The sequence below is a fragment of the Phodopus roborovskii genome, unplaced genomic scaffold, assembly GCF_943737965.1.
Source record: "Phodopus roborovskii unplaced genomic scaffold, PHOROB, whole genome shotgun sequence".
NCBI classification, from domain to species: domain Eukaryota; kingdom Metazoa; phylum Chordata; class Mammalia; order Rodentia; family Cricetidae; genus Phodopus; species Phodopus roborovskii.
In genome coordinates, this window is record NW_026126665.1 from 183,694 (window position 1) to 198,619 (window position 14,926).

The window sequence follows — 14,926 nt, forward strand, 5'->3', positions numbered from 1 at the left end:
CACACAGGTTTCTTATTGTATATCTGGCTAGTGCATAAGAATTTCAGAAATAATTCTAACAACAGTAGGTTAGGTTGGATTAGGATGTGATGTTTTGTTTTCATTCATTCATTCTGTATATTGGGAGAATATATGTGTGCCATGAGGTCAGAGGTTAACTTGCAGGAGTTGCTTCTCTCGTCCCACGTGGGTTCTGGGGATGGAACTCAGGTCATCAAGTTTGGCAGCATGCAACTATTTGTCCTGAGTCTTGTGTTTTATTCTTATTCTAGTAATATTTTTTTACTTTTTCAAGTTGATCCAAAATAAGCATATACTATTCTTAAAATTAGAAACAAAATAGAAATATTATAAAAAGTACAGCGATGGCAACTTTTTAAGCATCTGGTATTTTGGAATCAATCTGTTAGTACTTTATTTTGGCTATTATTCAAAAGTGCTAAGTGATTTTTAAATTATATTCATTTATTTAAAGGTATGTGTATGTGAGGACACACACGTGTGCCACAATATATGTGTAGGTCAGAGGATAATTTGCAGGGGTCAGTTGTCTCCTTCTACCATGTGGTTCCTGGGGATGGAACACAGGTGGACAGGTTCAGCTCCAAGTGCTGAGATGTCAGCTGAGACATCTCACTGGCTAACGAAATGATTTTTGTTTTAAGCTTGAAATAATTTTTGTTTGAAGCTTTGACTTTGAAATTACCCCTAGGATTTCATAATTTTATGGAGCATCAAGACCAAGGAGAGGCAGAAAGGTGGGTTGCTTCTGCTTCACCCAGAGTAACTTTATTTTTGTTAGGTTTCTCATAAAGTCACATGAGAAAAACATAGACCTTTTTTCCAGTGTTACAAGAATAAGAATATAAGAATACAGGTTTTGGCTAGAGGTACCCTAGTGGTAGAGCACTTGCCTAGCATGCACTAAGCCTGGGTTAATCTCTAATACTCCCAAACACATACCAGCCATCTCCCAGCACACCTCTACAGCCATTAAAGAAAAAAAGAAAAGAAGGAAGGGAGGGAGGGAAAAAGGGAGGTAGTGAGGGAGAGAGGGAGGGAGGGAGGGAAGGGAGGGAGGAAGAAAGGAAGAAAACCATTTCTAAGTCATCTTCAGTAACAACCCAGAAAATATTGTAAAGCTCAAAACCCCACTACACTGGACCCTTAGAAAAATACTGTTAAATACACACCAACATTTCAATTAATAAAAAATGATTCACAAAGGAATAAACATCAAGTTAAATTCCTATTATGCCTTTTCATTAATCTTATAATTTATGGCATCTGAATATTTTGGATATTCAATATTCAGATGGCTAAATAATCATTTCAAATGAGATTTAACCACACTAGCTCTTCTATTGAGGGCTGATTACAGTTTTGCAGCCTTGGGCTAGGGCATAAGTCCCTAATGGTAAGCAGCTAATGAGCAAACTAAGAAGTCATGAAAAACTACAAGCCAGCTGGCAGAAAGTGAAGAAATGCTGTGGAATGTGGAATGGAAAGGCCAGGAGGGTTAAAGATGGCCTTCAGCATTATAATAACAGAAAAGCCTTTCCTACATCCCCCATCAGCATTCACAAATCTGGTTTACTGTTTCTGACAGGGCTAGGACTTGTAAAAAGTAGGTAAGAGACTTTTTTCCTTTTCTTTTCTTTTTGGTTTTTCGAGACAGGGTTTCTCTGTAACTATGGATCAGGGATCACAGCATGTCTGAAGTAGAAAGCCATTGTCAGCTCTGTCCACAGAAAAGCTCAATGCAGTACCCCTATTTTTTGCTAGTTAAAGAAGAGTAGCCTTCCCTCTTGAATCAAAACAGTCAATCCACAAAGACTTTTAATATAAAAATTGGTTTTGGCTCACCTGGCCCAAGATTCTTTGTGTAAGTGACCAAATCTTCCATAGTCTCCACTACCTCTGCCACTGTAAGATATTCCAAAATTCCTTTGCAAACTCTAATAATCTTACGAACCTGAAAATATATTTAAGGAATCAATCAAAGTAGTGAATAGTACCTAGAAAATAGCATTACAGATATGTAGCTTTTTAATATTTTAGCATTCTAAAGAAAAATCATCCAGGGATTCCATTATCTTTTTTGTTTTTGTTTTTTGAGACAGGGTTTATTTGTATACACCCAGCTATCCTGAAACTTGCTTTGCAGACCAGGTTGCCCTTGAACTCCAAGAGATACACCTGCCTCTGTCTCCTAAGTGCATAAAGCCACCATGCCCCACGTCTATTATTATCTTTAAAATTAGACTTTAGGAGCTGGAGAGATGACTCGGTGATCAAGAACACATGATGCTCTCACAGAGAACCCCAGTTTGGTTCTTAGCACCCATGTCAGGTGGCTCACAAATGCCTATAACTTTAGCCCTAGGGATATGATTCCGTCTTCTGATTTTTATGGGCATCCATAAACACATACACACATAACACACACATAAAATTTTGTCTAAGAGAGGTCTCTGTGGGCCTCAGATTGCCTACCTCAGCCTCATCAAAGGTAAGAAGTAAGTCTGATGTGCCAGAGAGGATTCCTCTAGAGCCATCAATAAGGTAATCCCGAGCAGGAACTGAGTATGGGTCAGCCTGAAGCATCTGGGCTGCCTGAACAAGCTTAGTGCAAGCATTCTCAACCCTAGGGGGAAGAATAGGTTAACTCCTTAGCAAAAGCAAATATATGACCACCATATGCAATTCAAAGAATTTATGTTTTGTTTTGTTTTTCTGAATGGCAAATAGCCAAGGCCAATTTATGACAGGATATTCACTCAATGCAGTAGGCTTGTGAATAAATTGTTCTTTGTTATTTCTTGGCAACAAAAAATGAGAGCACATTTAGCACATTTAGGTTCTGATCTCTTTAACTCCTTTGTTGGAATTCTTTTGTCCCCTGAAAATAGACATTACATAAAGAACTGAAAAACATTGTGGTACTGTCAGAGTTAACATCTGGAAATAAAGCACCAAAGTATATTATGAGGTGAACTTTTTTCTCTTTACTATGTGGCCCCAGTTAGCCTGGAACTCACTCTGTAAACCAGATTCACCCTGACCTCAAAGATCCATTTGCCTTTGCCTTCAAGTGCTGGGTTTTAAAGCATGTGACATGCCCAGCATATAGTGAGATTTAATAATCAGACAATACAAAGGAATTCGATAAAAGGACAAAGTAATGTACATTTTTTAAAAATTCATCTTGCTAAGTAGATTTGGGCTATTTGAACAACTCTATAAAACTATGTTGTCAATTAAAACATCAATGGCATTAGTAACTGAAACAATAATTAGCAGTCTAATACCAATACGTAGTTTAATACAGATCACTAAGTCAGCCAAGGATTTGGTGGTTGAGATGGAGAAAACTCATTCAACAGAGAAACTTAAAATGCATAAATCAAGTATAGTCCTTGACCCTTTACTAAAATATGTTCATTTATTCAATTATTCATTCATAGAAAAGAATGAATGGATTATCTCTTCTAATCTCATTTTTTTTAAAGATTTATTTATTTATTATGAATACAGTATTCTGCCTGCATGTATCCCTGAAAGCCAGAAGAGGGCACGAGATCTCATTATAGATGGTTGTGAGCCACCATGTGTTTGCTGGGAATTGAACTCAGGACCTCTGGAAGAGCAGGCAATGCTTTTAACCTCTGAGCTAACTCTCCAGCCCCTAATCTCATTTTGATAGATCCACTGTTTTCACTGAGTAACTTAAATAGATAAAAATAAATTACTTAAAAATAAAATAATTTTCTAACAATAAACATTTTCATTTAAAAAAATAAAAAAAAAATCCATCTGCAAAAAAAGTCTTACTCATATCATTGTTTTGTGGATCAAATGAAATACAATAATTTCCACAATTATAAAGCAGCATTACATTGTTAATAGGAAGAATTAAACTAATAAGAATTTCAACTGTATAAAAGAAGTAGGCTATAAAAGACATATGAAGTACCACTATAACTCAAAAAACATATTTTACTAAGCTAAGACATAAACTCTAGTACCATAAGGTCATACCTAATGGTACCAGTGAGAAACAAAGACCTACTGTGCATGCCTGCTGCCTCAATCCCCTACCCACCCATGTGCCCTATCCCCAATTTTTCTATTCTTTTCTTTGAGACAGGACCTCACTATATACTTCAGGCTAGCCCTGAACTCACTGTGTAGCCCTGGTAGGTTTTGAACTTGTACCTCTCCAGCCTCCATCTTACAAGTAGTGCTAGGATTGCAGGCACACAACACCATGCTTGAGCTGATGCAGCTGCTTAATCAGTCTTAATAGTCACAGGCCTGGAGCTGAAGAGCCATCTCAGCAGTTAACAGCACTTACTACTCTTGAAGCAGACTCAAGTTCAGTTCCCAGCACCCACACAAGTAGTTCACAACTGCTTATAATTCCCCTCCAAGGATTCCACACCATCTTTTGACCTCCAAGGTCAGGCACACATATGGTATACATATATACATGCAAGTAATTAAAATAAATTAATCTTCTGGGCAGTGGTGGCACACACGCTTTTTTATCTCAAAATTTGGGAGGCAGAGACAGGCAGATCTCTGAGTTTGAGGCCAGCTTGGTCTACAGAGTGAGTTCCAGGACAGCCAGAGCTACACAAAAAAAAAAAAAAAACCTGTCTCAAAAAAACAAAAATAAACTAATAAATAAATCTAAAAATAATTTTAAAGATACATAAAGAACCACAGCTACATAATAATTCTCAATTTATTAGCCTACTACAATGAACTGTCTTGAAAACTCATGATTCTACCCTGTGTGGGTGTATCTGCCAGATGCTCACTCAAAGGTATGGATGCTGTAATTTTAATATGCTGCCATAATGTCATCTACATAAGTTAAATGAACTCAATTTTCACCACAATGGATGAGGGCAGAAATAGTATTTACAATGTCAGCAATAAACAAACAAAAGAATAAAATTAAAAATAAATTAATTAAAACTTTAAAGTTTAAAGAAGAAAATTACACTAAGGAAGTCATAGTCAAGTTACTTCAAACCCATAATAACAATATATTTTTTAAAAGAAAGCATCAAAAGAAAAATAGCACTTTTACATACACAAGAATAACATGGATTTCTCTCTGAAAACAATGTAACCCAGAAGACAAGAAAGCAGTATCTTAGAACCACTAAAACCCTAGGCAGATTAGTCTATAAAACACTAGCCTACCGTGCATGAAACCCTGGGTACAATTCCTACTACTATCAAGAAGAAATGTGGATCTAACAACTGTACCCAGTGAATATATACTTGGAAATCAAAGGCAGTATGCCTCCTGAGACAAGCAGAAGTTAATTGTTCAGGATCAGCAGATGCACTGTAACAAAGCCAGGGAAGCCCTTAGGAAGGAAGCAAACTGCCCCACAGATGAAATCTGGTAAGAACACAGACAATATGAGCACACAGGTAAATACATCGTTTCATTTTCTTAACTGTTTGTAAAAGGTAATAGAGAAAAGAAGCAAATCTTAAACATCAGGCATGGTAGAACACATTCAAAATCTCAGTACTAGGGAATCTGAATCAGAAAGATCCTGAAATTGAGATCAGCCTTGCTGGACCCAATCTGGCCCACCACAGAGGCAACAAGGCCTGGCCCTGTCAATGCGTATAAAAATGAAACTTGTATCAAAATACATTTAGGATGTATACAAGTATATAATACACGTGTATGGTGTATGTAGTATACAGTGTGGCAGAAAATGCATACTTTCTAACTTAGTAACTTTACAACTTTAAATTACTTATCTTTGGATTTTCAAGACAGGGTCTCTCTGGGTAGCCTTAGCTGTCCTAGAACTAGCTCTGTAGTCAAGGTTGGCCTCAAACTGAGACTGTCTGCCTCTGCCTCCCAAGTGCTGGGATTAAAGGTGTGCACCACCACTGTTAGGCAATAACTTTCAAATATTTTAATGAGCTGGGGAGTTGACACAGTTGGTAAAGTTCTTACCATTCAAGCATTCATAAGGGTGTAAGTTCAGATCCTTATAGCCCATATATAGTCCAGACACAGTGATGTATGTCTCTAAACCCCAGCAGTGGGGAAGGAGACACAGGCCCCAGGATCTCACTGGCCAGCCAACCTAACAGAATCAGTGAGCTCCAGGCCAAGTAAGAGACCCTTTAACAAAACACACACACACACACACACACACACACACACACACACACACACACACACACACACACACACACACAAAAAGGTTTGCTGGATATGGTAACACATACCCAGCCTGGTCTGCTTGGCAACCAGAACTACATACTAAAAACCTGTCTCAAAATTAGTGTATTGGTGGATGGGCTGGTGAGAGAGTTGAGTGGGTAAAAGCCCTTAATGGCAAACTAGGACCTCCTTGATAGAAGAAGAACCAACCCTCTAAAGTTGTCCTCTAATCTCTACATATGTGCCAAAGCACTCATTCCCATGCACAAAAATAAATGAATTTTTTAATCTTAAATATTTACATGAAAACTCAAAAACATTGAAGAGAATGGTTTCAAAAGTACTATAGGAATAGCTAATCCTTCACTGAAGATCACCAGCTCAAGACTGTTTACATGGCCCTGTCCTGGATCTCAGGTATTTGTCTTCCTCCTTCTTTTATTTGATTTGATGACACCACCACTGCCACCACCCCAGTCTTGTGCTCGGTTTTAAATGTCTCTCCCTTCAGATAACTGCCACTTGTCTCCCATATCTATAGGTGTCTTGTGTTCCCATAAAATTTACCATACTTTCTCAGTTTTCTCCTTTAATACTGTGAATTCAGCATGGCAAAAATAAAAGCCCCATTCACTTTAGCAGCTAATGTACTCACACAGTATTAATACCTCATGAATAATAAATGCTCAGTAATGATTTGATGAATACATTTTTACCAAGCAAAGGAAACAAAAAGTCATTTGAGACAAAGAAAACTATTTATCTGTTTTTGCATTTTTTGAGGGAGTTTTACTATGTAGTCCATACTAGCTCTGAACCTGTTGTAGCCAAGGCTGGCCTTGACTCATGATTCTCCAATCTTAGCCTCCCCTTTGATGAGATTGCAGGCATGCATCACCATGCCTATCAAAAATCATTAAATGGTACCAAACTTGATTTTACTTCAAAGGAACTTGATCCTTGATGAAATTATAGAAAATAAACACAAGCATTATAGAATGTAATTCCTGAGCTACATCTATTCACAGAGATCCAGTTACTGGATATGATCTCCAAACTTGAAAAAATAATTTTTAAATCCTAGGAATAACTTATGGAGAGAAAACCTGGCAGGATGAAAAAATGTAATAGAAAAGGTTTGCCAAGAATCAAATTGATTCTCCACTAATGGTTCTCTTGTGTGATAAAATTATAGGCAGAATAGACACTATACAATTTTTTTTACTACAATAAGGTATCTGGTTAGTACATTAAAATTTAATGGCATTCATAAAAGCCAAACAAACCCCTCTATGATTACCAGCAATCAGAATAGGAGAGCCCATCATGTCAGTGAGGAAATGTTATTTTTTATTTAAGCACACTTTCTGCCTGGCCTCTTAAAGTGATCTTCTACTTTGAAATAGAAACCTAAATTCTAGGGACTGATTAGAATAGAATCAGTTCCCCAAATAATCTTATATCCTGACTATGTCCTAATAATATCCATTTAGATAACTTAATCAACTAGTGCAAGTTGAGGCCTTCAGCCTCAAGGGCCAATGTTTATGATTTAGATCAAAAGGACCAATGACAGACAGTTCCATGGAATTCTTGGCATACTCACTTCCCAGAGGATTCCAAGCTTCTTAGTTCTCAGTGATTTTAATTATCATTAATCGAGATGTTAAGCCTAAGTTGTTTGTTTTGCTTTGTTTTTTTTTTCCAACGTAGGCTAGATGTTAAACGTTAATGTTATGCACGCTACCTACCATTCAGCACTATTCATAAAAATGATTCTCTTCACTGTATCTCTTTGAGTTCTTTTTCAAGTAACTCTCTCTCTCTCTCTCTCTCTCTCTCTCTCTCTCTCTCTCTCTCTCATTTACAGTCCTCCCTCCGTGGCCTCCAGAGAGCTGATATTACAGGTGTGTGGCACAAGGCCTCACTTCAAACTTGATTTTAAAACAGAAACAGACTCACTCATGTGTAGCATCCCAATAATAGCTAACATGCTTTGCATCCTGAAGTTGCCATCTTGAAAGGTCAAAAATCTTCAGCCATTAGTCATCTAGAAACCTGAGTGAAGGCCACAGGCACAGTAGCAGTTTTTAGAAGGGAGTAGGGAACAGAGTACAAAAAAGAGACATACTATCTCATTTAAGTAGCGAGTGCACAGCCAGAACTCACTCTATCCTATGCTCGTTATCATATGATAATGCTAAAACATGTTGTTCCAACCCTGTGTTCTAACTGCAAGATCTTGCAATCCTCATCCACAAAGCCAATAAAGTATTAATTTCATTTCCCTGTCCCAACTCTTAGAGTATGACACAAGACAAAGCAGCTTTCTCGTTTTTTGAGAATTATCGTAATTATGTATATATGTGCATGTGGGTACATACAGAGTCAAATCCCCTATCACAGGAACTGTAGGTAATTGTGAGCTATCAGACATGGTACTGAAACTGACTCAGGTCCTCTAGAAGAGAAGTACACATTCTTAGCCTCTGAGCCAAGTCTCTAGCTCCTTCTCATTTGTAGCAAGGCTAAGCTACATGTGCACACCAAAATGAAAATGTTGTCAATTAGACCACAATAAAGCTAAGAGACAAGATTGTTGGCTTTTTTAAAATTCATTTATGCATATGCATCTGTACCTATGTGAGTGAAGGCTGCATGTGTATAGGTACCTTCAGAGACCAGAAGCAGGTGTCATGCATGCCCCTAGAGCTGGAATTACAGGCAGTTATGAGCCACCTGACATTGGTGCTGAGAACTGAATTTGGGTCCTCTGGAAGAACAGTAAACACACTGAAAACTATCAAAACTCTTTTTAAAAGCAGCAGCAAATGAACCTTTCTTTGATAGAGTATGTGCATTAGAACAAGAAAGCTAAATCCCTCTCTCTCTCTCTCTCTCACACACACACACACACACACACACACACACACACACACACACACACACACTTCTTTTATTTCTTATGAGATCAGCTAAGACTGCAGCCAGTTTTGGCTTCCCCCAAGAGATAACACAAGAGGAAAAAGAATGCTGGGAATAGGACTACTATAAGCATTACAGACATCCAATCCAGGCTGACTGTCCAAGCATTGGTAAACAGCTCATTTGAAACCATGAGTCATACCTTTGAAACCTTAACATATGTTTCTCTCCCACTCCTCTCTCTCTCTCCTTCCTCTACTCCTTTTCAAATCTGGCATCCGGGCACAGAGAAGATATCCTACACCTTGCAAAGTACCATGAAGAACTCACAGAGAAGAGATCCTAAACCTTGCAAGGCTCCATGAAGAACTCTGTGGCCCACAAGCAATGGATGGACTCCTACAATCCTTTTCCTTCTCAAGTCAGGGTTAGAGTAGAGATAGACTGAACATACATGCAAGAGTGTTTTACAAGTACCAGTAGTTTTCAAATGTATGCTGATGCTACTGTTAAAAATTATTTTTAAATATTACTAAACTCATTATCTTTTTGTTCTAATACATTCTTTTAACTAACAGTTAAAGCCTCACTATTATTATCTGAAGGTCTTTTGATGAAAAAAAAGTTAATAGTCACTATTTTACAGCATAATGTAATCAGTGGTGCAGAAGTTTAAATGCCTACACAAGACTATAATGGGACAAGTACAATGAGAGAATACTTTTTACTTATAAAAACAACTACTAGTAACTGTCATGTGGATTTCAAAAAACAACAAAGTCTGGAGTCATGAGGCTAATATCATGGCAGTAATTGTAAAAAAGGTAATAAATAATGCATCACTAACAGAATCTAGAACTACAAACTTTACAGACCAGCACAACAGTATCATTTAGAAATATATAAAGCTAACACCTAAAACTAAGTAGAAAATTAGTGTAAGCATTTTTAACATACTTCAATCATAAGCTGACAGTTCCAGCAGACAAATAGTAAGTAAGGTTATGAGTTGGATCCCCAATACCACGAAAAGAAAAAAAGAAATAAGAATAACAGCTGAATGATTAATCAAAACGTCTCCACAGGACAGTAAACAAAGAGCTTTAGACATATTTTGCCAAATTTCAACAGCAAATAATCTTTACCTTATGTACACTGCTAAAAGGACAAGGAAAAAAAGCTTAGTTTTCGAAAACAGATTTCCTTGATATAAATCTGGACAAGGGCCCCCCACCCCCGAACTCCCTGGGTTGGCCGCTGATCCTGCTGCTACTGTCTCCTGTCCCCATCGAGAGCACCCTTGGACCTCTGATACACCCCCACCCATCCCCACCGCGAGCCTGCCCCCCACCCTGTAACCTACCCTCCCCATGGTCCTGCCGCTCTGGTTGAGCACTGGGACAGAGGGTGGAGCCAACAGTCCACCCTACTTTGGAGTCCTCTAGGAGCAACTCTGTACAAAGGAGACCTGCCTATCCACACGGGACCACCCATAATTTCCACCTGCTTGATCTCAGACCCCACCTCCAGTCCTCTAATGGAGTCCCCAGAGATCCGCCTATCCCTGCGGGTCCACTCTGAGCTCCTGCCCGCAAGATCTTTGACCCCCAAATCCGAGCCTCTGCTAAAGAAAGAGGCCTCACCTGGAGAATTCCAGTTTCCAGTGAGATCCGACTATCCTGCAAAACCTTCCCAAGTTTCAGCTCAGCCTTTGTACTCTTCCGCCAGCTATTGGCCAGAGGTGAGTCTGGGCCCAATCGGAGCCGCCTCTTCCCTACAACCTCTCCCCCATCCCAAATCCCTGGGTTGGCCCCTGATCCTGCTGCTCCTATCTCCTGTCCCCATCGAGAGCACCCTTGGACCTCTGATACACCACCACCCATCCCCACCGCGAGCCTGCCCCCCCCCACCCTGTAACCTACCCTACCCACGGTCCTGCCACTCTGGTTGAGTACTGGGACAGAGGGTGGAGCCAACAGTCCACCCTACTTCGGAGACCTCTCGGAGCAAATCTGCACAAAGGAGACCTGACTATCCACGCGGGACCACCCATAATTTCCACCTGCTTGGTCTCTGACCCCACCTCCAGTCCTCTGCTGGAGTCCCGAACCCCTCCCAGAGATCCGCCTATCTCTGCTGGACCACTGTGAGTTCCTGCTGGCATCTTCTACTGGATCCTCATCATTGACCCAATCCCTGGGTCCCTGTCTGCGGAGAGACCTCCTAGAGAGCTTGGACCACCCAGAGCTACAGATATTGAATCTCTGACCCACATAAGCCCACTAGGGAAGTACCATAGAGAGAGGGGGAGACCCCACCAACACCTACTAGAAGAAGCTATGGGAAGAAGGCAATACAGAAAGACAAGAATGACACCACCAGAATCTAGGGAATCTACACCAACTAGAATGGAACACAACAACAAAGCAGAGGAAGCAGAAGGGAACGACTTAAAAATTACCATCATAAAAATGATAGAGCCCTCAAAGAAGATGTGAGAAAATCCCTTAAAGAAATGGAGGAAAAAACAAACAAAAAAGTGGAAGAAATGAACAAATTCCTTAAGGAAAGTACAGAAAGCCAAGAAAAAAAAAAACAATTAAGCAGGTGAAGGAAACGGTTAAAGACTTGAAAACTGAAATAGAGAAAATAAAGGTAACACAAATCAAAGGAATGCTGGAAATAGAAAAACTTGGTAAAAAATAGGGAACTACAGACACAAGCATAACCAACAGAATCAAGAGATGGAAGAGAGAATCTCAGGCGCAGAAGATAAACTAGAAGAAATAGATTCATCGACCAAAGGAAATCATAAATCCAACAAATCCTTAACACAAAACATCCAGGAAATGTGGGACATCATGAAAAGGCCAAACCTAAGAATAATAGGCATAGAGGAAGGTGAGGAAGCCCAGCTCAAAGGTGCCGAAAACATATTCAACAAAATCATTGAGGAAAACTTTCCAAATCTGAAGAAGGACATGCCCATGAAAGTACAAGAAGCATACCGAACCCCAAATAGGCTGGACCAAAGAAAAAAGACCCCTCGACATATAATAATCAAAACACCTAGCATACAGAATAAAGAAAGAATATTAAGAGCAGCGAAGGGAAAAGGACAGGTAACATATAAAGGCAGACCTATCAAAATTACACCTGACTTCTCCATGGAAACCCTCAAGGCCAGAAGGTCCTGGATAGATGTTCTAAAGGTATTAAGAGAACACGGATGCCAGCCTAGGCTACTATATCCAGCAAAACTCTCAAATCACTATAGATGGAGAAAACAAGATATTTAATGACAAAACCAGATTTCTCCAATACGTATCTACAAATCCGGCCCTACAGAAATTATTGGAAGGAAAACTCCAACCCAAGGAAGGTAACTACGCCCACAAAAATGTAGGCAAGAGATAATCCAACTACACCAGAAACCAAGGGTAAAGCAGAACTAATATATTCACAATAACACTGCCAACAACAAACCTAAATCAAACAAGCATCAACAATCAAAGGTCCTTACTCACCCTCAACATGAATGGTCTTAACTCACCTATAAAAAGATACAGGCTAACAGAATGGATACGAAGACAGAATCCATCCTTCTGCTGCATACAAGAAACACATCTAAGCTTCAAAGATAGACATTACCTCAGGGTAAAAAGTTGGGAAAAGATTTTCCAATCAAATGGAAATGAGAAGCAAGCAGACTTCAAACCAAAATTAATCAAAAGAGATGAAGACAGTCATTTCATATTCATCGCAGGAGAAATCCATCAACAAAAAGTCTCAGTTCTGAACATCTATGTCCCTAATACAAAGTCACCCACATTCGTAAAAGAAACACTACTAAAACTCAAAGCTCATATAAAATCTTACACACTTATAGTGGGAGACTTCAACACTCCACTCTCAACACTAGACAGAACCACAAATCAGAAACTCAACAAAGAAACAAAAGAACTAACAGAAGTTATGTTTCAACTGGGGTTAACAGACATCTATAGAACATTCCATCCAAAGACAAAAGAATATACCTTCTTCTCTGCTCCACATGGAACCTTCTCTAAAATCGACCACATACTAGGTGGCATAACAAACCTCAACAGATACAAGAGAATAGGAATAGTCCGCTGTATCTTATCGGACCACCATGCTTTAAAATTGGAATTCAACAACAACACATAGCAGAAAACCTGCAAACTCGTGGAAACTGAACAATGTGCAATTGCACCACTCCTAGGTCAAAGAAGAAATAAAGAAAGAAATTAAGGACTTTCTAATATTCAACGAGAATGAGGACACAACATACCAGAACTTATGGGACACCTTGAAAGCAGTGCTATGAGGGAAGTTCATTGCACTAAGTGCCCATATGAAGAAAACAGAGGATAGTCATATAAGAGAATTAACAGCCCAACTGAAAGCCTTAGAACAGAGAGAAGCGAATTCACCCCATAGGAGTAGACACCAGGAAATAATCAACTTGAGGGCTGAAATCAACAAAATCGAAACCAGGAAAACAATACAAAAAAAAAAAAAAAAAATTAATGCAATGAAGAGTTGGTTTTTTGAGAAAATCAACAAGATAGACAAACTTTTATCCAAATTAATGAAAAAGCAGAGAGAGAACATGCAAATTAACAAAATCAGAAACGAAAGGGGGAACATAACAACAGACACAGAGGAAATCCAGACAATTTTCAGGTCATACTTTGAAAATCTGTATTCCACAAAAATTGAAAATTCAAAGGAAATGGACAAATTTCTGGATAACTATCACTTACCAAAATTAAATCAAGAACAGACAAACAACTTAAATAGACCTATAACCCACAATGAAATAGAAGCAGTCATCGAAAGCCTTCCAACAAAAAAAAGTCCAGGGCCAGATGGATTCAATGCAGAATTCTACCAGACATTCAAGGAAGACCTAATACCAATACTCCTCAAACTGTTCCACAAGATAGAAACAGAAGGTTCATTGTGGCCTCTTTTTATGAGGCCACAATAACCTTGGTACCCAAGCCTCACAAAGACACAACGAAGAAAGAAAACTACAGACCAATATCCCTGATGAACATCGACACAAAAATACTCAATAAAATACTGGCAAACCGAATTCAAGAATACATCAGAGAAATCATCCACCATGACCAAGTAGGCTTCATCCCTGGGATGCAGGGATGGTTTAACCATACGAAAATCTATCAACGTGATCCACCATATAAACAAACAGAAAAAGAAAACCATATGATTATCTCCCTAGATGCGGAAAAAGCCTACGACAAAATTCAACACCCTTTCATGATAAAGGTCTTGGAGAGGTCAGGGATAACAGGAACATACCTAAACATAATAAGAGCAATATACATCAAACCAACTGCCAACATCAAACTGAATGGAGAGAAACTTAAGCCAATTCCTCTAAAATCAGGAACAAGACAAGGCTGCCCTCTCTTCTCCATATCTCTTCAATATCGTACTAGAAGTTCTAGCTAATGCTATAAGACAACAAAAGGAGATCAAGGGGATCCAAATTGGAAAGGAAGAAGTCAAACTGTCTCTATTTGCAGATGATATGATAGTTTACATAAGCGACCCAATAAACTCTACCAGGGAACTCCTACAGCTGATAAACACCTTCAGCAAACTAGCAGGATACAAGATAAACTCAAAAAAAAAAAAAAAAAAAAATCAGTAGCCCTACTTTTTTCAGACGACAAAGAGACAGAGAAAGAAATCAGAAACATCACCCTTTACAATAGCCACAAGCAACATAAAGTATCT

General features: G+C 38.9%; 1 protein-coding gene across 2 annotated transcripts in view; it reads right to left on the bottom strand.

Moving 5' to 3' along the window:
* Vcl (vinculin) overlaps positions 1–14,926 on the bottom strand; it is a 104,044-nt gene that overhangs the window by 47,351 nt on the left and 41,767 nt on the right. For both annotated transcript variants that reach the window (XM_051174456.1, XM_051174455.1), the window contains exons 3-4: positions 2,497–2,647; positions 1,867–1,975 (exon numbers count right to left, since the gene is read on the bottom strand). In XM_051174456.1, the coding sequence (XP_051030413.1) occupies positions 1,867–1,975; positions 2,497–2,647 (260 nt within the window). The remainder of the gene's footprint in view (positions 1–1,866; positions 1,976–2,496; positions 2,648–14,926) is intronic.